The 19,957-nt window shown below is 41.6% G+C and overlaps 2 protein-coding genes and 1 non-coding gene across 5 annotated transcripts in view; 1 reads left to right on the plus strand and 2 right to left on the minus strand.

The window, feature by feature from the left end:
- Nucleotides 1–4,832, plus strand: part of LASP1 (LIM and SH3 protein 1) — a 39,769-nt gene extending 34,937 nt beyond the window's left edge. The window contains exon 7 of the mRNA XM_055407729.2: nt 1,774–4,832. Within this exon, the coding sequence (XP_055263704.1) occupies nt 1,774–1,947 (174 nt within the window). The 3' untranslated portion in view covers nt 1,948–4,832. The remainder of the gene's footprint in view (nt 1–1,773) is intronic.
- Nucleotides 4,833–11,269: 6,437 nt separating this feature from the next.
- FBXO47 (F-box protein 47) overlaps nt 11,270–19,957 on the minus strand; it is a 28,626-nt gene continuing 19,938 nt past the window's right edge. For 2 of the 3 annotated variants that reach the window (XM_055407731.2, XM_055407730.2), the window contains exons 9-11: nt 19,807–19,949; nt 16,839–16,998; nt 11,270–16,176 (exon numbers count right to left, since the gene is read on the minus strand). In XM_055407731.2, the coding sequence (XP_055263706.1) occupies nt 16,064–16,176; nt 16,839–16,998; nt 19,807–19,949 (416 nt within the window). In that variant the 3' untranslated portion in view covers nt 11,270–16,063. The remainder of the gene's footprint in view (nt 16,177–16,838; nt 16,999–19,806; nt 19,950–19,957) is intronic. The other variant, XM_055407732.2, reaches the window with a different exon arrangement.
- Nucleotides 18,487–18,558, minus strand: TRNAD-GUC (transfer RNA aspartic acid (anticodon GUC)). The gene has a single exon. It is a non-coding gene; the product is annotated as a tRNA-Asp (tRNA).

Below are 19,957 nucleotides of genomic sequence, written 5' to 3' on the forward strand. Positions count from 1 at the left end.
ACAGATAAGCCGTGAAGAAGAAGACAGCATGGTGAGAAGGGGAGGGGGCAGTTAAGGGCTCAGTGAGGGACTGCGTGGTGGAGGAGAGCAGCAAGTGTGAAGGCCCCGAGGCAGGAGTGTCCTAGGAGAGTTCAAAGATCAGCAGGAAAGCCGAGGTGACTGGAGAGGGATGAGGTCTGATCATACAGGGACTTGTAGGCTTCAGGGTTCCTTGGTGGCTCAGACAGTAAAGAATCTGCCTGCAATACAGGAGATGCAGTTTCAGTCCCTGGGTTGGAAAGATCCCCTGGAAGGGAATGGCTCCCCACTCCAGTATTCTTGCCTAGAGAATTTCGTGAACAGAGGAGCCTGGCATGCTACAGTTCATGAGGTCGCAAAGAGTCGGACATGACTGAGCGACTAACACTTTGCCTTTCAGGCTGCCAGGAGGCCATCATGACTGGCAAGCTGTGCAGAGTAAGGGCTTTGGCTTGCGTTTTAAAAGCTGGCTTCAGCAGCTGTGTTGAGAAGCAGCAATAAAAAGTTGAGGGTAGAAGCAGGGAGATGAGTTGGGTGGCTGTTACAGGATGCGGGCGTAGATGGTGGTGACTTGGCCCAAGAGATTAAAGGCACAGTTGGTGATAAGGACCGCGAGATCACCTTAGTCATTCCATGAGGGTTGTGACCTCTTTTTTTTGTGTGTGTGTGGTTTCTAATATTTATTTTTCTGGTTATAAAAGTAGTACATGAAGAGCACTGGATTGGGAGAGGGTATGAATCAATCCTGCAGGAATTAGACAAGTTACTTCCTCAGAACCTTTATTTCCTCATCTGGAAAGCAGGATAAGAAGCCTGGAGGGTTGTGATCTCTTATTCCATAGTTTTCGGGGCTGATGAAGCTGTTTTCTGCTATGGGGCGTTTGGGTGGGGGGGGGGGTGAGTGGGATTTGAAGTTTTGTGCTAAATGGGATAGGGGGCCTCTGAAGGGTTTAAAGCCAGGAAGTAACTTCATCAGGTTTGCATTTTGGAAAGTGCCCCCCTGAGATCACAGTAGATGAACAGTAGGAGGAGGCAGACCAGGGGAGTGGAAACAAGGTCTGAACAGGGTCTTGGAGGTGGGGTGGGAGGGGTGGGGCAGATTCTGATTTCTAATGGATTCATCCAGCCTTGGACCCATACGGATCCCAGAACCTGGCCTGGGGGACCCTAAAGGCTAAGCTGACTCCTGGAGACAAGTCAGTGTCAAGGGCAGTGGTGGTCAGAGGATGTTAGAATCTTGCCTGCTTCCAGTGGGATCACAGTTGGATTTCATGTGTTTTTACTGGATATTTCCTAGAGCTGGGGTTTAAACACGAGACTTTGGCTGACAGGTACTTCTTGTATCACCTGGAGTTTTTTCTCCCAGGAGTTGGTCTTTATCCTGAACTTAAGAACCAAATTCATCAACAGCTTCATAAAAAACAAGCCTGGTGTTTATAATAATACAGATAATAGCACGCAGGGCAAGTCATCCTTTAAAACTCATCCCAGCATGGTGTCCACTGGATAGTACTGTATTCCTGTTCCGAGAGACGGGGTGGAGGTATTGTAGCCTCTGTCCCTGTTTGTGTCTGGCCCTTAGGAGGTGCCAGATACAGTGTTAATAAGGTGATCATTCTCAGAAAATGTGACACAGAGGTGAGAAAACTTGAGGCAGAGCCTAGCCCATCCTTGTCTCCCAGCTCCTGGTCCCCTCTGCTCTGGGGTCCCAGAGAGGCAGGCACCCCTGACTGACCGCACCCCCCACCCCTGCAGAAGCGGTACCGTGCTGTGTACGACTACAGTGCTGCCGACGAGGACGAGGTCTCCTTCCAAGATGGGGACACCATCGTCAACGTGCAGCAGATCGACGACGGCTGGATGTACGGGACCGTGGAGCGCACCGGTGACACAGGGATGCTGCCAGCCAACTACGTGGAGGCCATCTGAGCCCGCCGGGCACCGCCCGCCCCACCCGTCTTCAGCGCATTCCACAGCATCGCGTCTGTCCTGGGCGTGACCTGTCCACCCTTCGGTGTCTCTGTTTTTTAAATTCTGCGACAGCTTGTTTATCCTCCCCTTCTTCCAGCTTCTTTTGCCAACTGAAGCCTTGTTCTGCCACTTTTGCGGCTCCCCTTCTGGCAGGTTTTCCCCTTGACCAACTTCTTGGTTTTCTCTCTGGATGGAACACGTGTGAACCGCTCTGTGGGAGGCCAAGGCCTGTGGGGATGGTCTGGGTGGGTGACCCGTTGGCTCCCAGGCCTCTGCCTTCTCTCTTTTCTGCCCCCTCAGCCCCTCCTACCCATGTCCTCATCCATCCAAACATTCCAGGACTGGGGTGAGCCCCAGACCCCCAGGACTCCCAGAGGAGGGGCTCCACACATTCCCAAGAGTGGGACCCTGCTGCCCTTGCCCTGGGTTGGGGATGGGGGTGGGGAGGGTGCTCTTGTTGTGCCAGTGAGATGGGCTCTGCCTCTGCTTCTCAGAGATGGGGCTGCCGGCCCTCCCAGAGGTCCCCTCACCACCCTCTTCCCGCTGAAGGTTGACAGAGGCGGGTAAACTTCCTGCTTTGGTATTCATTCATCCTTCCCCACACAGTTCCTTTTCACACTGTGATTTCGCTCTCCTGCTCACCCGGGCCTGGTGTGGGCGAGGAGCTGGAAGCTCGGCTTGGGTCCGGGTCTCACTTTTCTGCTTTAGGGACAGCTGCAGGAAAGAGGGGAACAGGGTGTTCTCTTCGCAGCCCTTTTCTCTCCCTCCCACTGAGTCTCTGGGGTCCCTGGCTTGCCTCCTCCTGAAAGATGGGCAAGGAAGCCTCAGGCCTCTCGGCCGTGCAGCTCAGCCCCTGAGACCTGGTTAGACGGGCCGCTCCTCCTGGGAAGGCAGCTGGGGGCCTTCCATGGCCTCCCCCCATCCCACACCCCCTGATCTGACCCCAGGGGGACTGGACTGTACGAAGCCACAGCCCGCTCTGTATCTCTACAACTTCCTTGGGGGGAAGGAGTGTCTGCAGATGTCTGTGACAGGCGAGTGCGAGCGTGAGAGAAGCAGGCAGGGTGCGGGCTTTCAGGAGGGTGCACAGAGGGGAGGTCCTTGAGGGAGAGAAGTTTCTTATGTTTTCTTTGGAATGAGAATCCCTCTGTTCCTTCTATCGCTGAATGGAGGAAGCCCACCACCCCCACTTTCCAAAAGTGCAGAAGTGAGAAGGGGGTGTGTACTTGGTGGGGGCTGATGTTGGGGCCTGTAGCTTGCTGGAGGAGGGGGGAGAGGAAAGACTTCATGATTCCAGGCAGATGCTTTTCCCCCATCTCTGTGTCCTGGGCTGTAGAATAGGGAGCTAGGGGACCCTGTGTCACCTACACTGTGTTCTCCCCTCTTTCTGCCCTCCCCTGCCCCCAGCTCACTCATTTACCTAAAGCCTCCTGGAAGTAAAGGGAGAGGGTCCCAGGGCTTACAAAACTGGAAGCGCAGGCCCGGCTTGAGGAAGGGAAAGATGGTGCTATCTCCAAGTCCCTTCACTCATGGGTGGCTGCGACCAGCCTTGCCTGATTTTATTCATCTCTGGGCTTTCCTGTCGCCCTTCTGGGCCTCCCCCTCCCATCTCTACCCCGAGTCCACTGACTCAGGCCCTGTGGTTGACATCTTTGCATCCTCGTGCCCTGCAGGAGAGGGAGGGGCCTGGAGGCATGTTTAACATCTAGTCCTCACTGCTTGTGAGCTGACTTGGGAATATTTACCCCAGATCAGAGGCTTGAACCCCTGCCTGACCAATCCCTTTCCCTCCTTGGCCACAGCCACGGTGAGGGCGGGTGGAGTCTTATATTGGGCAGTGTGGGGAATGAGGGAGGCAGAGAAGAAACAATTTTGGGAGCGTGGGCAGACACTAGTCCATTCTATTTCCTCTTAATCTCAAAGCACAATGTGGATTCTGGGACCAAAGGTCAGAGAGACATATCCTGTTGGAGAATCTGTGGTTGGCAGGGAAGTGAGAGGCTGGGAGGAAGGCTGGGGAGCAAGAAGTAACCTGTTTTCGCTCAGCTTAATTTTTCTCCCAAAACAAGGCAAGCCAGCCACTGGAATCTTGCTGCCAGCCCTTGGTTTCTCCTATCCTAAAAATAGGGGACCTTTTCTTACACAACCCCAGAGAGAGGAGGGACTATCACACTGGTGCTGAGGGGCCTAGGGGCTGCTGAGAGTCCTTATTCCTTTCCAGAATCATCCATCCCTAGCAGAGCACAGAACCTGAGGGCTGGGCTGAGTCCCTGGTCTTTTCGTACAGTTCACAGAGGGGTTTTTTTTTTTTTTTTAGCCAATCTAATCCCAGGAAAGAAGATGCAACAAAGCTAGAATGTGAATATAACTTTAGTGGACCAATAATAAAATGCAAGAAGCCCAATGGTGAGAAAAGTGAATTCTGTCAATATTGCTTCCTGTTTTCTTCCTCATGTCCCTCCAGGGAAAACTACTCTATGGCTTAATTTCTGCCTTTTCCCCTCACATATGCACTTTTGGGCCTTTTTTTTTAATAGCTGGAAAAAAAAAAAATACCACCCACAAACCTGTATTTAAAAAGAAATAGAAATGATCTCGTGAAATTGCCTCTGTCCAAACATTTCATCTGTGTGTGTGTGCGTGTGTGTGTGTGTGTGTGAAGCCGTCCATTCATCTTTTTATATGGGGTGGTCGTCTTTTCTTGGTCTGTTTTGGTCCCCTCCCTTGTGGGCTTGTGCTTGGGATCAAATCTTTCTGGCCTGTTATGATTCTGAACATTTGACTTGGACCACAAGTGAATCTTTCTCCTGGTGACTCAAATAAAAGTATAATTTTTACCTGCGGACTTGGCTTGCTCTCTCTGGTCCTGAGGTGTTGTGTGTGTGTGTCCCGTCAGCTTGGGGGCATTTTAGACACATTTTTTCCCCATTGACTTTATGAACAGTCCTTTGAAAGAAGTAACCTCTTGATATCCGTCTTACAGATGGGTTCCCTGAAGCCCAGAAAGGCAGTGGTTTGGTGGGAGTCACACCAGCTAGTGGCAGGGCTGGAGGTCTTAGGACACCAATGTGATGCTCCTGGCCTCCTGCCATGATCTTGACAGGAACCCTGCACCCACACGCTTTGCCCCTTACCTCGCAGTATCTCCCAGGCTCAGTTCTTTGCTCCAGGTGCGTTGGGTCTGAACTTTGACCAGGTCAGGCAGCCTGCCTCCCCTCTTCTGCCTGGTTGGGAAAAGGAGGTGGCAGAGAAGGAATCCAGATCCTTTGTCCACAGCTTGGGGCCACCCGTCAGCCTTGTGCTGCGGCCTTGTGGAGAGGGGCGTTCTTCACTGTGGGCACAGAATTCAGGCTTCCCCTGGCTTCAGGATAGCAGCAGGGTGGGGAGGAAAAGGGCTTTCCCCAAAGTGAGAGCCTTTGTGATCAGGAGATGACACGGCTGCTCTGAGCAACTGAGGCAGCGCTGGGTGGGATAATTACAGATGGTACTGACACCTGCTCCCCCTCTGACACCATGGGCAGCCTAATGTGTCCCCAGTAGCAGGCAATGAGTTGGCAAATCTTGCCTCCACTGACCTGCCCCCTGTTTGCTGCAGAGCTGTAGCCCCCTCTCCCCAGGAGGCTTCATTCATTCCCCTTTTTGGAACAGTCTGCTTGGGAGGGAACCAGTGCCAAGTCTCCACTTCCAACTCACAGGAAGCTCTTGCCCTGCCTCCCTGTGCGAACCCACGCAAGCAGTTTCTAAACTCCCTTCTAAAGCAGCCTAAGTTCCTGAGGCTTAGCGTGACGAAGGGGCTGCAGCTGCCCTCATCCTGTGCCCCCTCAAAGGAGCTAGTTAGGGTGGAGCCAAGGACTTAGGCCTCAGAGGTGTCACAGGGAATTTACTTTCATTTTTTTAATTTAATAGGAAACAAGGCAAAAGGCATAATAAAAACAAGGCATATCTACCCACCACCCAGCTTAAACTATGAAACATCAATTCTCCTTTCCCCTCAGAAAAAGCCACTTGAAAAATATGAAACAGATACATATGTACAACTGAATCACTTTGCTGTATAGCAGAAATTAACACAAAATTGTGAATCATCTCTACTTCAATAAAAATTAAAAAAGGTCACCTGAGTTGCATTTCTAAACAACTGCACAGGGATGGGCCTGACCAAGAGTTCTTTAGTGCCCTCTCTGGGTATAACACTGCAATGAGCTCTGAAGAGAATATAAGAGAGGATAGTGAAGTGAAGTCCCTCAGTCGAGTCCGACCCTTAGAGACCCCACGGACTGCAGCCTACCAGGCTCCTCCATCCATGGGATTTTCTAGGCAAGAATACTACGCAAGAATGCCATTGCCTTCGAAGAGAGGATAAAGAGGTGGGAAATGACCACAAAGAGATAAGGAGTGGTTGGAGGAGAGGCCTGTGATGCTCACACTGTAACAGGAAGGATCTGTCAAAATGTTGCACGCTGAGAAGCCCAGGTGGGCCTGAGGGAATTTCAGATTATCAGGGTGGACAGGTCTGGGGTGAGAAGAATGTGGATTCCGGAGTGGACAAGCCTAGTTTTGAATTGGTCTCTGGCCTTTCCAATGAAACATTAGGCAGGTTACTGATCATCTCTGAGCCTCATCAATAAAAGACTTGCAGCGAGGTTGAAATTACACCACGAGTGCCATATCTGACACAATATAGGAATCCCCTAAGTCGCAGCTCCATCCCCCTGAGATGCCATCTGAAACACGTGAGACCTTTGTCCTTGTCCCTCCATAACCTGACTCTACAACGTGCCAATGGCCCACCCAGCCCCCAACCATCACTTTGAGTTCCTTTGCCAAGGATTCATGAGAGGAAAAAGGGAGAAGAAAAGCACTCAGGAGATATCATTCCTTGGGCACCTGGATACAGGTCAGATCTCTTCCCTACTTCCATAATATACAGACTCCATTTAGATACAAACGGTAGAATTGGGTTCCTGGGGAGAAACTGAGCCTCTTCATTTCTGCCTGGTCTAAATCGAGCAGTTCCTTGGTTACCCGCTCCCGAGCTTTCTGATTGGTTGGCGAAGGTAGGGGCGCGGGGGCGGGTAGTAAGCTGCGGATGGAGCCGCAGTATCCCTTAGTCTCAGGCACTGGGAGGGGGAGGGGGAGGGGGAGGGGGAGAGGAGGGCTAAGCTCTAGAGGAAAGGGGGAGCCATTTCTCTCCACTGGCTGCAGTCTCCGTGCTCACATTTCCCAGGAATCCAGAGGCGTCCTCGGCCAAGGACTCCACAATGCTGGATATTTTCATCCTGATGTTCTTTGCCATCATAGGCCTGGTCATTCTGTCCTACATTATCTATCTGCTCTAGGGACCCGAAACGGCGGCGTGGAGCCCACAGCTCAGGGGGGAAGGATGAAGCTGACTGGCCGAGCATCCTGCCTGCTGACGCACCGGTAGATTTTTGCTTCTGGTCATTATTTCGGGTATTGATTCAAAACAAAATTACAAGGGATCTTGTTTTCCTATTTTTTTCTCAGATGCATTGATGTAGCATTTCCCAGACCACTCTGAAAAGACTAACAACTTCTTTCTTTGAGACCTAATTTAAAATAATGATTTTTAAAATGAAAATAAAGCCCACAATCAAAGGATTTTTAGGTAGAATGGGTTGGGAGTGGTGTGCGTGGTGGGAGGGATTATTATTTCCTAGTTTTTTCTTCAAGTTAGGTGCTCAAACTCCACTTCGTCCATTTTCTCCTGGTAATTAAAGGTTAAAAACATCTTTATATGTCAGTAGAGTGGCTTACAATTATGCTTGCATAATTGCATTCATTAATTAACTAGTAACTCATTCTAACTTTAGGGTGAGTTAGCGAATGAAATTTACCTGGGAGTGGGATTTGGGGGAGATGTCAATTCTTCCCCGACTGTGGGTTCTGGAGGAGAGAGGAACTCCCAATGTTGGGAGCTAATACCTTTGTATACCCATCTTTGAGCCTTGCTTTTTCTGGGTTTCCCACAGCTCCTGGATTCCAATCCAACAAGAGGCCTCTTATCAACAGAAATCCTGCTGCCCAGCAGACCTCTTCTAAAGCTTTCCGGATATGGTTAACCCCTGTCAAGCAAGGGACTTTTTAGAGTTCAGAGGCAGAAGCACTTGGCTGGGACATCAGGAATTCATGGGCATGGCTGGCAACTGCTGCGTGCATTTAAGCTGTAGATGGAGGATGTTGAGAAAGAGCTAAAATGTAGACTCATTAAAGTTACCATGGAGAACTGCTCAAAAATTTATTTGATAGCCTTCCCTTAGGTCTTAATTGCAACTTCATATTAAGCTAAATTCTGTTCTTTTCTTGCTCACATGAAGGGTGTTCCCTTGTAAGTCCAAGAGCATGTTGTCTGTCTTCATCTATGAAGTAGTCGCTTTATCACTGTCTTTGAAGATTGCACAATCTGGGTTGGTGTGGTTTCCGTGTCTCACTCTGTAGAAGGAACTTGTCATTTGAGTTTTTAAGATTTATCTTCCCTATTCCATGCCCCTTGGGCTCCAGCTTCTCATTTAATGAGAGCAACAGTTATACAGTCCTCATTCTTTCTGCATACCTGAATTATAAATTATTGAAACAAAATGGCTACACTTGTTATTTGGGAAAAACTTCTCTCTTACCCTCAAATAAATGTGTTTTTTTCTTTTTTGTATTGCCAAATGTTTTCTTTCTTAAAAAACAAAAGCAAAAAACTTTCAACATTTCTCTGTCCAAGTAGGGTTGAAGAAACCATATATTTGAGGGTCCAGAGTAGAGTTGGGCTCCAAATCTGTGGTATCTATTTCTTTGAAAAGTCTGTCATGATTGTTCTACATTTGATTTTTCTTTCTGGCTTATAAATAAACAAGGAGATTAGCCTAATAGTTTTATTTATAACATTATGTTCAATTTCCATGTTTTAAAAAGAAAATTGAGGAAGTATAATATACGCCACGACATGTGGCCAAGAAAAAACACTGTTCTAGGAACTTGTCTAGGCAACAAATTATGTGATCTTCAAGTCACTTAACCTTTGAAAATCAAAGTCGCTCCATGTCTGACTCTTTGCAACCCCATGGCGTATACAGCCCAGGCCAGAATACTGGAGTGGGTAGCTGTTCTCTTCTGCAGGGGATCTTCCCAACCTAGGGACTGAACCCAGGTCTCCCAAATTGCAGGAAGATTCTTTACCAGCTGAGCCACCAGGGAAGCCCACTTAGCCTTTGGGCTTCAGATTATTCTGATAAAAGAAATGGTTGGAAAAAAAATAAAAAGAAATGGTTGGGCTGGAAAATTGTTTATGAGATTTTCCATCTCAAAATTCTATAATTCTAGGATGGAAATTCCATCTTTGTTTAATAGAATTCCCACAAAACAAACTCTTTTATAGTTTACCAGCAGTTCGCTTTTCTGCTCTCCCCAAATGACATTTTATAATGAAAACTTACCTGCAAAACTCTTTTTGGGTACCAACAGCCACATTATGAGGAGAAAATGAAAATATTTATTTACCCCAAACATATATCAGTGATAATTTGCCTAAGCTGTTTAAGGAATATTAACAAGTACAATATGGGGTGGTATGTAGCAAAATGAGGTAAGCTGAGAGATATACTAATGGGGGAAGCATGCATGGCTCTGAACATTAATATATTCAGGGATGATCTTAAGTTATCTGGAGTCCTTGATGTAACATTTCCCACTAAAATGTTCCTCCAACTCTGGCATAACCTGTGTTTCAAACTAAACTTTGTACTTCAAGAGAGCAGCTCTAGGTCCCTTCCTAGGTAAGTAGGGCAAGTGTCAATATTTTGGAGTGGTCCAAGTTACACAGTTAATTATGGTAATGTAGCTCTTCATGGTATATATACAGTCTCTAACCAGGCTCCCTCTTAAGTCTTTTATGAGGTCAAGGCTCTTCAGTCTGTATCCATATCGTTTCAGCTGTGTCAGAATCCTTGCAACCCTATGGGCTGTAACCTGCCAGACTCCTCTGTCTGTGAGGATTCTCCAGGCAAGAGTACTGGAGTGGGTTGCCGTGCCCTTCTCCAGGGGTCTTCCCAACTCAGGCAACAAACCCGCGTCTCTTATGTCTCCTGCATTGGCAGGCAGGTTCTTTACCACTAGGGCCACCTGGGAAGGCCATACAAAGTTGATATGACTAATCAATTCAGTGAAAACAGTCAGCCAATTTCAGTTATACACCAGTGATATTGGGCACAATATAAAGACAGATCATATTTTCAATAACTTGCAAAATATTATGGTTTTAAAAAATAAATACATTTTGGAAGAAATTTTATGACTTTGTGCCCATATCCATGCTATGTCAATTTATAACTTGAGTTTTCCTGTGCTCATTTTGGTAAAAGTTTTCTAAATTTCACATTTAAATTATCTGTGTATTGTCATCCTAAAATAATAAAACACTGCAAAAATTATTTTTGTAATATAGAGTTTTCTTTAGATCTTATAAATCCGTGCCATAGGGCAATCAGGTCCTATAAAAATGGGGTTGAACTTTTACTACATATCAATGTAATAAAAACATTTCTAAATAAAGCAGATAACTTAAAAAATTAATTGGTATAAAATTGGCATAAAATTAATCGGCTAAAAATCATTATACTAATACTTGCTTTCTTGATTAAACAAATAAGGTGTTTAGATGGAAAATAATGTATTTTATGTTAGGAGAAAGAGAACATATTTTAGGAAACAAACAACAGGAAGTGAGTGAAGTCCTCAGTCGTGTCCGACTCTCTGTGAGACCGTGGACTGTAGCACACCAGGCTCCTCCATCCATGGGATTCTCCAGGCAAGTATACTGGAGTGGGTGTCCATTTACTTCTCCAGGGGATCTTCCCGACCCAGGGGTTGAACCCAGGTCTCCCGCATTGTGGGCAGATGCTTTAACCTCTGAGCCACCAGGGAAGCACTAAACAATGGGAAGATAACCCACTCCAGTATTCTTGCCTGGAGAATCCCATGGACGGAGAAGCCTGGTAGGCTACAGTCCACGGGGTCGCAAAGAGTCGGACACGACTGAGCGACTGAACGGAACGGAACGGAATGAATTACTAAGTTGGAACCACCTAAAACTCATTGGGTATTTTTTGTAAGAGATCCAATCCAAAGTTTCTGAGTTTGAAACTTGGCATGACATGATTTATTAAATCTCAGAAAATTTGTTTTCTTTTAAAAGGCTTAAAATTAGCATTGTTCAAACTTTAAAATCCCTTAAAAGTATCACTTTAGGGCTTCCCTGGGGGCTCAGAGGTAAAGAATCTGCCTGCCAGTGCAAGAGACATGGGTTTGACCCCTGGTCCGAGAAGATCCCACATGCCAAGGAGCAACTAGGCTTATGCACCACAACTATTGAGCCGATGCTCTGGAGCCCGGGAACCACAACTAATGAAGCCCTTACACCTTAGGGCCCGTGCTCCACAACAGAGAAGCCACCGCAGTGAGAAGCCTGTCACTGTAACAAAGTGTGGCCCCTTGCTCGCTGCAACTAGAGAAAAAGCCCAAAGCCCACTTAAGAACCAAGACCCAGCGCAGCCAAAAATAAACAAATGAAATTTAATTTTTAAAAAGCATCATTTTAACTTTACATTATCTTTTAGAAATGAGAATTTCCCTTAATAAAGTACTTAAGCATAAAGTGGGAAAATTGTCTTTGTAAACTATATGCTATGGCTTTATCACAGACCAAATGTTTAAGCCTAGAATGGCCTTTTCTAAGTCAGCTTTGCTTCCATATATTTTAAGTAAAAATAAAATCAAAGTCATATATAAAGGGAGAGACAGAAAAAATCATTGACACAATTTCCATTATTAAAAAACAACTGCTAAGGCAGACACATTTTTTAGAAATATTTAAGAACATCTTTGTTTTAAAAAACATAGAAGGAACATACAGGAAATTGCAGGTAATGCATAATAATCACATATTTTGTTGTTTGAAACTGGTATTAAACTATGACAACTGCAACTGTAGTATTTTAGCAGTAATTGGAATATCAATTGCTTGGGAGTGAATTAAACAGCAAATAGTATAGAATACTGTTCTGCTTATAGATTTATTATTCAATTTAAGAGTTGTTGCTAATAAATGAATTTATTTATACACTAAAATATTAAGCATAAAACACATAAATAAATATATAGCATATTGAAGCATTATTTTGTAATAAGACAGTTTTTTGATCATGGTAGAACTATAATTAACAGCTTAAATAAAAATAAATTCTTCCACATGAAATAATTTAAAGGAATTACATAGCAAATATTTTATAATAACTATAAATGGAGTATAATCTTTAAAATTTGTGAATCATTATATTGTACACCTGTAATTTATATGTTATACATCAACTTAAAACATTTAATTTTTAAAATACAAAAAAATTTTAAAGGCATTACATGCTCAGTAATTTGCATAAAGACAAACTCTGAACAAGTTAGAAATGTTTCTAATTGTATTTTATTAACATTAATAACAAATTAAATAAAATTTAGCAAATATGTATCAAAGACAGTTCACCATAAATACAATACTTTAACAATGAATATTTTTCAGTTTTGTATACCTTTAAGAAAGCAGTGATCTTAGAAAATCTACATTAACCTTTTTAAATGTAAAAAAATTTCAAGGAATAAACTAAGTTGTTTTTTTTTTAAAGTCTAGTTACTTGAGGAATTTTCTGGAGTTGTATTTGCTTTCTTGATGAAAAAAATGTGTTCTTAGTCCTTTGGCTTTTTTTTTAACCTAAAAAAGATTGTCCAATACAACTGTCTTTCGGGTCATCTCTCCTATGTTAGTGATGTCTCAATAAGCCAAGGAGCATATGTCCATCACCTGATTTCTTACAGGTTTCAGAGCTACCTGCTAGTGGAATTGGTAGAGGAGTCATATTGCTAGTATGGTATCCAATAACGAAAGAAGTTTTTGTGGGAGCATTGTGTTTTTATCCTTTACAATATTGACATGCAAATCTGTAATCATATAATTGAGTATTATTCACTTAGACAATTAACTCTTGAGTAATCATCACACAAAGAGGCTCATGTTTGCTTTTTATTGACATAATGTGGTTTTTCCAGTTACACCTTTTACTGGGCACCTCATGCTTGCTCTAATCTCCAAAGGTGAATAATTATCCTGGCAATGAAATATTTTGTTATTAATAGAAGATCTGGAAGCACCAACTAAGCCATGAAGGGATGGATAAAGTATGAAATCATTGGTGCCAATTGTTCATGTTATGCAGAGCCACCTGATAAAACAATTGCTTGAGCTTCCTGAATGGCTTCCCAAGTACAGTATGTATTACATTGTGAAGATGGTAAAGTTGCGAGGTCAGCACAGCATGAGAAGGAATTATCTAGTTTCATAAGGCACAGAGTATTTCTCACAAGATACAAACTTTAGTTTCTAAGAAAATGAGTGTCGTTAGATTGTTATTAATGCTACTATGGTGTGATGTCTGTGTTTAGAAACAATAGTAAAGATAAATATGATGATGTGTTGTTAACTCTTCCAGTGGAAATAAAAACCATCCTATAAATCAAGCTCAAAAGAGACTGAGGAAATCATTATCAAAAAAGGAAAAAAGCTAGAAACCCAGGTTAATCTCCTAGTTTAGAAAGACATACAGGATAAATTATCTGACCTGTTGACAATTTACATCATTATTTTATCATGACTGTTCTAGAGTGGGTTAGAAGTGGATAGTTGCCCATTGTTTTTAGGCTATTCATTTTGCAAATGCTCCCTTTTTGGGGTGATATGACTGCCTCTACCATCACTTAAGCATCAATACTATCAGTAATAATATATACTTTTGAAAGTTAATTTCCCACTTTAAAATTTGGTATCACATTTCATCCCTGATGACAAACGTATTCAGCAAAAAAACTGCCAAGCTGAGGAAACTGCAATTTTGGTCTCAAAGATTACCTATATCTATTAATAATCAAATGAAGAATTTATCAGTTTACTTTTTATTGGTAACAAGATGATATCATTTATTTACTGTACCCAAAGAATAAATCAGATTTTCTTATGTTCCAAATTTCTGGTGAGGATGAGATAATAATCTCACAATTATTAAGAATAACAAAATAATGTGAGCTAAAAAAAAATTGCTGCAGCAATCATGTCAGGTGAAGTGTGCAACGCAATTCACAATCCAGATTTTAAAAATGTTTTAAATTAAACCATTATTCTTTTGTAAACATGCTGAAAATAACTGGTGTGGAGACTTGGATAATTCAAGAAATCAAAGCAATTTCACAATGTTAAATTTCTTTCTCTAAGGCAATGAACTTAACATCCATCTAGGAAAATATTTAAAATATTCACTATTTATATGAAAGTTTTTACTTGAAAAATTTTTCTTTTTTCCCCCATATAATCTAATATTCTCAATTTGGAATCACCAGTGTTTTGATTAAGAAATGGGTTAGGCTTTCCAAAGCACGTATGGAAAAAAGAGTGAGAGAAGGGGGGAAAAAAGCTAATTAAAGTGTTATTTTTGGATTCTTGTATCTGACAACTTTTAATCCTTATAATTTAGTTGTGGGTGAATCCTTAAATTGAAAAGAAGAAAATGAAATCAGGATAAAAGAAAGAACTTTGTGCATAAATATACAAATACTAGACTCTGGAGAAAAAAATTCCTGCTACTGATGGAATTAGTTGGACAATCCATCAAAGAAAGGCAGTTAATTTCTGACCCCTCAAAATAAAGGTAAGTCTTTTTGCTATTAAAGTGTAGTAAAATCTTGTTACAATTCATATTTTCTCCACAATTTTCACTCATTCTCAACCCTATTAAATCTCTTAACCCTCTTGTTGAACTTGAGAATTTCCCACAATTTCTATCCCAATTCTGTGGGTAATTTCCATATCTTCTAGTTTTTCTTTCCTTCATCAGCTCCAGAGATGATTTAAAACGTCAAGGGCTCAGGAAAAGAAAGTCAGTCTCTGAGAAGTCCAGTGGGAAAGGATGTATCTTCAGCAGAAGTAAAGTGATCAAACCCAAGGAGAAGAAAATGGGAGATCCAGGAGGGCTCCAGCATTATTTCAGCTCATTGGGCACTATTTTTTCTATTTTAATAGTAAGAGTGATGGTTGCAGATACTAGTCAAACTGAAATAGTCCTGGAGCTTCTTGGAATCCATTTACTTGAGTGAAGATAAACCTCACTCTCTCATGGATTGCTGGAACCATTCATGCTTCCAGTTTCAAGTCCTATTATTTAAAATAAGGAGAAAAGCTTTAGGAGCAGAATAGCTAGTTTCTCTCATTTTTTATTTTCCCTTACCTGCAACATTTTACTCAAATCCCCAGGAAAGAATAAAAGATGATTTGATTGTGTTAAGATAATATATACCTTCCTCTATTTATAGACTTTTTGATTATTTGTCTTAACGAAGGACATATATGTGTGTTTGTGGTGTATATATATATACACACACACACCACAGACACACACATAAGTATATATACACATACATGTATGGATCTGTATATACACAAAGACATACTTCCTTTGGTTTTTGATCCATAAAAAATGAACCAGACACAATGTTTTCTGTAATCATATGCAAAAACGTGGTAAAAAAATATGATTTATATCTGCATAACCCAAAACATCATACTGAAAATCTTCACAAAACATTCTAGGCTATGTCTATACAATCTAAGCAAAGTGAACACAGACACACTATATGGGTCTGCTCTAAATATGTAACAGAATTTTCTCTTGCTTTGAGGATCCGCACATATGGGTTAGCTGGCCCTGGATTTTTTAACACTAATGTTCCATTTAGTTCGAGAGGCACAGCTTGTTTTCTAGAGAAATCTCAATACATTCTTGGGTTTGCCTGTAATTTTTATGTTAATAATGATTTAAGCAGTTGCTTCTAGAGTTTTATGCAGCTTTTAAATTCTTAGGTTACTCAGGTGATAAAAAGTTCCAAGGATGCTATTCTTTGAGTGTGGAAAAGTAACACTCTTCTAATCATTAGTTCAGTGAGGTATTCTCTAAATGCAAAGATTTCTGAGTATTTAGGAAGAGAGAACATTCATGGTCAAATACAGGACCTCTTTATGGAAGCTAGCCTGAGCCTGCACAAGATGGAACAAATTCATAAAGCTTCTGTCGTCGTCATCACCATCTCCTATGCCATACACAGGAACAGACATAGAGAAAAGAAAATGACAGTTAAGCTTCTAAATATATGATTTATTCAAAACATACACATTATCCCTAATACTGTGAAACAGAAGACTAGTTAGTGAATTTCATAAAGTTAGATGTTAACAACTGAAATCATGGAATTATATTAAGAGCACTGAATTAGAAATCAGAAAAAAAATATGCTGGTCCATACTTTATTGCTTCTAACTTCATGACCGACCTTGGGCAAGTCAGGTAATTTCTCTAAGCCTTAGTTTTCTCCTTGGCAAATTAGGGTTAATTATCATGTTTGCCACCTAATAAAACTGTGAAATAATATAATGTGCAAACTACACAAATAAAGGATATTATTCTGGTGGTTATAATAGTTGGTCAAGTAAGCAGGTTAAGATGTTTTGCTGTGCAGAATTATATTGGTTCCGTTCAGAGCAGACTCTTCAACTTTACGTTTTCCATTAAAACCAATGCCAGATTTAAAAGTGACAATACTAGAAACTAAATATATCTCATGAAAAAACTAACAATGACTGATTTTTCTATTCTTTGCTTAGAAATAAAAGTCTACACAGAATTATATTTGTCTTAAGGGAAGACTAGCGTGCATTTTACTCACACTTGTGTACCATCTATGCGTATACTCACCAGACATAACTGACTGTAGCATTTCCATTATAGCACATGCAAATGCATTTGCCACACTCTGCAGGAAGTTATTTCTTTCCACTGGAGTGCTAAAGACTTTACAGACTTTTTGCATCATTTTAACTGCCCAATCCATGCAGTATAGTTCTTTCTCACACACCTGGTTTAGACATACAAAGCATTGTGGTAAATTTTCATGTGAAGAAAGTTGTAGAATTTGAAAATAGTATTAACAATTACTGTTTATAAGTTTAACATAATTTAATAACATAATATGTTGAGTCTATAAATGGGAAATGCTCTTATATCTAATACTCCTTTGCTTTCAAATGGTACAAATTTTGTGGGGGAAAAAAGCATGAAGTAAATAAAAGCCTGGTTCAAGATTATTATAGGATACTATTAATGCAAAAAAATAATATTTAAAACAATTACTGGGAATTCCCTGGTGGTTCAGTGGTTAAGACTCTGGGCTTCCACTACCGGGGGTATGAGTTCTATCCCTGGCTGGGGAACTAAGATCCCACATGTCACAAGACCAAACAAACACCAATTATTAAACATATGAAAAAAAATGGCTCCTGCTCATTTATTCATTCATTCAGTAAATAGTTATTGAGCACATGCTAAGAGCTGGGGACACTATGGCAAGCCATAAACACAAGGCCTCTATATTCAAGGGATCCAATGAGGGTGACAGACAAACAGGCCATTTCAACAGGCAAGAGAACTCTATGATAATATTAACTTTCTATCTTGAGAGCTATAAGGAATATTTCTCTCTTATTTAAAAAATAAATAAAATGAGGATTACATACATGTTTTTAGCTAAAACTGACTGAAAGGAAAAAGGCTGATTTACTAACATTCTAAATGGCAAATTGTTCATGGAGCCAAATAACATACAGCATGAAAATAAACTATATAGTAATATAACCAAATAATGTTAATCTGATCGGAAAGATTTATTGACTACTTATTATGTATAAATCACTGTATAAGACATTGTGAAAGAAGTGACATAGTTCTGGATTTCAAAGTTTCCCTATTTAGGGAGACAATTACCCCATAAAGATAGTGGCTTAAGAACACCAGTGGTAAATGAAGATAAATAGAAGACAAATCTGAAGTGATTTAGAGAAAATGAATGATCAGAGTTGAGATGTTAATCAGAGAAGGCTTCTCCAACCCTAATGACTTCCTCTCCATTCCTTTTGCTACAGTGAGGCCACAGTCACCTTCCAAAAAGTAAAACTGATAGTGTCTCCCTGCTTCCTAAAACTTGTCAGCAATGTGGCTACTGTGGTTCAAGCTCCACAGAACGATCTACAAAGTCCCTCCTTACCTGGTCTCTCCCTTCTTATCTAAACTCCTCCTCTTCTGCACATTTTTCCCTTCAGAAATAATACCGAACTGCTTATAGTTCCCTGAGATAGCCATGCAATTCCAATTCTTTCTTTTTTAGGACATCTGCTTATTAAAATAAATATTTACAGTGAGAATACAGTTAATTTGATAGCTTTTTTCACATTTTCCCATCTTAAAAAAAATACTTATTTACTTATTTAGTTGTGCTAGAGCTTTGTTGCGGCATGTGGGATCTTCAGTTGCAGCATGCAAACTCTTAATTGTGGCATGTGGGATCTAGTTCCCTGACCAGGGATTGAACCTAGGCCATGGCAGTGACAGTGCTAAGTCCTAACTACTGGACCATCAGGAAATTCCCACACTGAATTTATTTATACATACTTTGATATCTCTTAAAAGACTGTAAGCGGCTTTGGTAAGGGATTTGTTCTACTAATTTCCATAGTCCTAAAATCTCACTCAGTGTATGGCCCATAGTAAACACTCAATTTATGTTAAATGAATGGACAGCAAATATATTTTAAAATGTTTTATTTTAAAAAACATTTTAAATGTATAAAAGTAAAGAGAATAGTATTATAAACCCTTAGTATCCATTCTCCAGCTTCAGCAATTACAAATCTTGTTTCACTTCTATCACCACTCACTTCCACATTCTCTTCCTGATGCCCAGGAAATATCCTGGAGCAAATTATATAGGGTGCTTTATTTTTTTTTTAATGGAATCTAAGTGTCAGACTTCATTTTTTTGGGCTCCAAAATCACTGTGGATGCGGATTGTAGTCATGAAATTAAAAGACGCTTACTCCTTGGAAGGAAAGTTATGACCAACCTAGATAGCATATTAAAAAGCAGAGACATTACTCTGCCAACAAAGGTCCGTCTAGTCAAGGCTATGGTTTTTCCAGTGGCCATGTATGAATGTGAGAGTTGGACTGTGAAGAAAGCTGATCACCAAAGAATTGATGCTTTTGAACTGTGGTGTTGGAGAAGACTCCTGAGAGTCCCTTGGACTGCAAGGAGATCCAACCAGCCCATTCTAAAGGAGATCAGTCCTGGGTGTTCACTGGAAGGACTGATGCTAAAGCTGAAAGTCCAATACTTTGGCCACCTCATGCGAAGAGTTGACTCACTGGAAAAGACTCTGATGCTGGGAGGGATTGGGGGCAGGAAGAGAAGGGGACGACAGAGAATGAGATGGCTGGATGGCATCACCAACTCGATGGACATGAGTTTGAGTGAACTCCAGGAGTTGGTGATGGACAGGGAGGCCTGGCGTGCTGTGATTCATGGGGTCACAAAGAGTCGGACACAACTGAGCAACTGAACTGAACTGAACTGAAGGGGAAAAAAAGAATATAACTTGGCAGAGCTGTATAATGACAATCCAGATATGACATGGGGAGAGGTTAATATAAGGAATGTCTCCAAATATGAGTTTATTATATAAATTAAAAATTTTTAAGTATATATAAAAATATACTTAAATACTTATTCTTTCAAAATGTTTTGTACATATTTCAGTTCCTTCATGGCAGCTCCTTGTTAGGTCAGCAATAACGTTAAACAACTTGCTAGAAAAAACTTATTTTTTACTTACCAAAGCCAAAAAGACCATCAGCCTTGCCAGTTCAATGGTGCGTCCATTCACAGCTTTACTAGCCATGAAAGTGAAACAGATGTTGTTCCCACTTAGGATTAGGAGACGTGCATTATTCTCCAGAAGCCACTCACGAGGAACCACTTTTATT

The sequence above is a fragment of the Moschus berezovskii genome, chromosome 20 (genome assembly GCF_049115385.1).
Source record: "Moschus berezovskii isolate FMDL1 chromosome 20, NW_MosBer_1.0, whole genome shotgun sequence".
In the NCBI taxonomy this organism is placed as follows: domain Eukaryota; kingdom Metazoa; phylum Chordata; class Mammalia; order Artiodactyla; family Moschidae; genus Moschus; species Moschus berezovskii.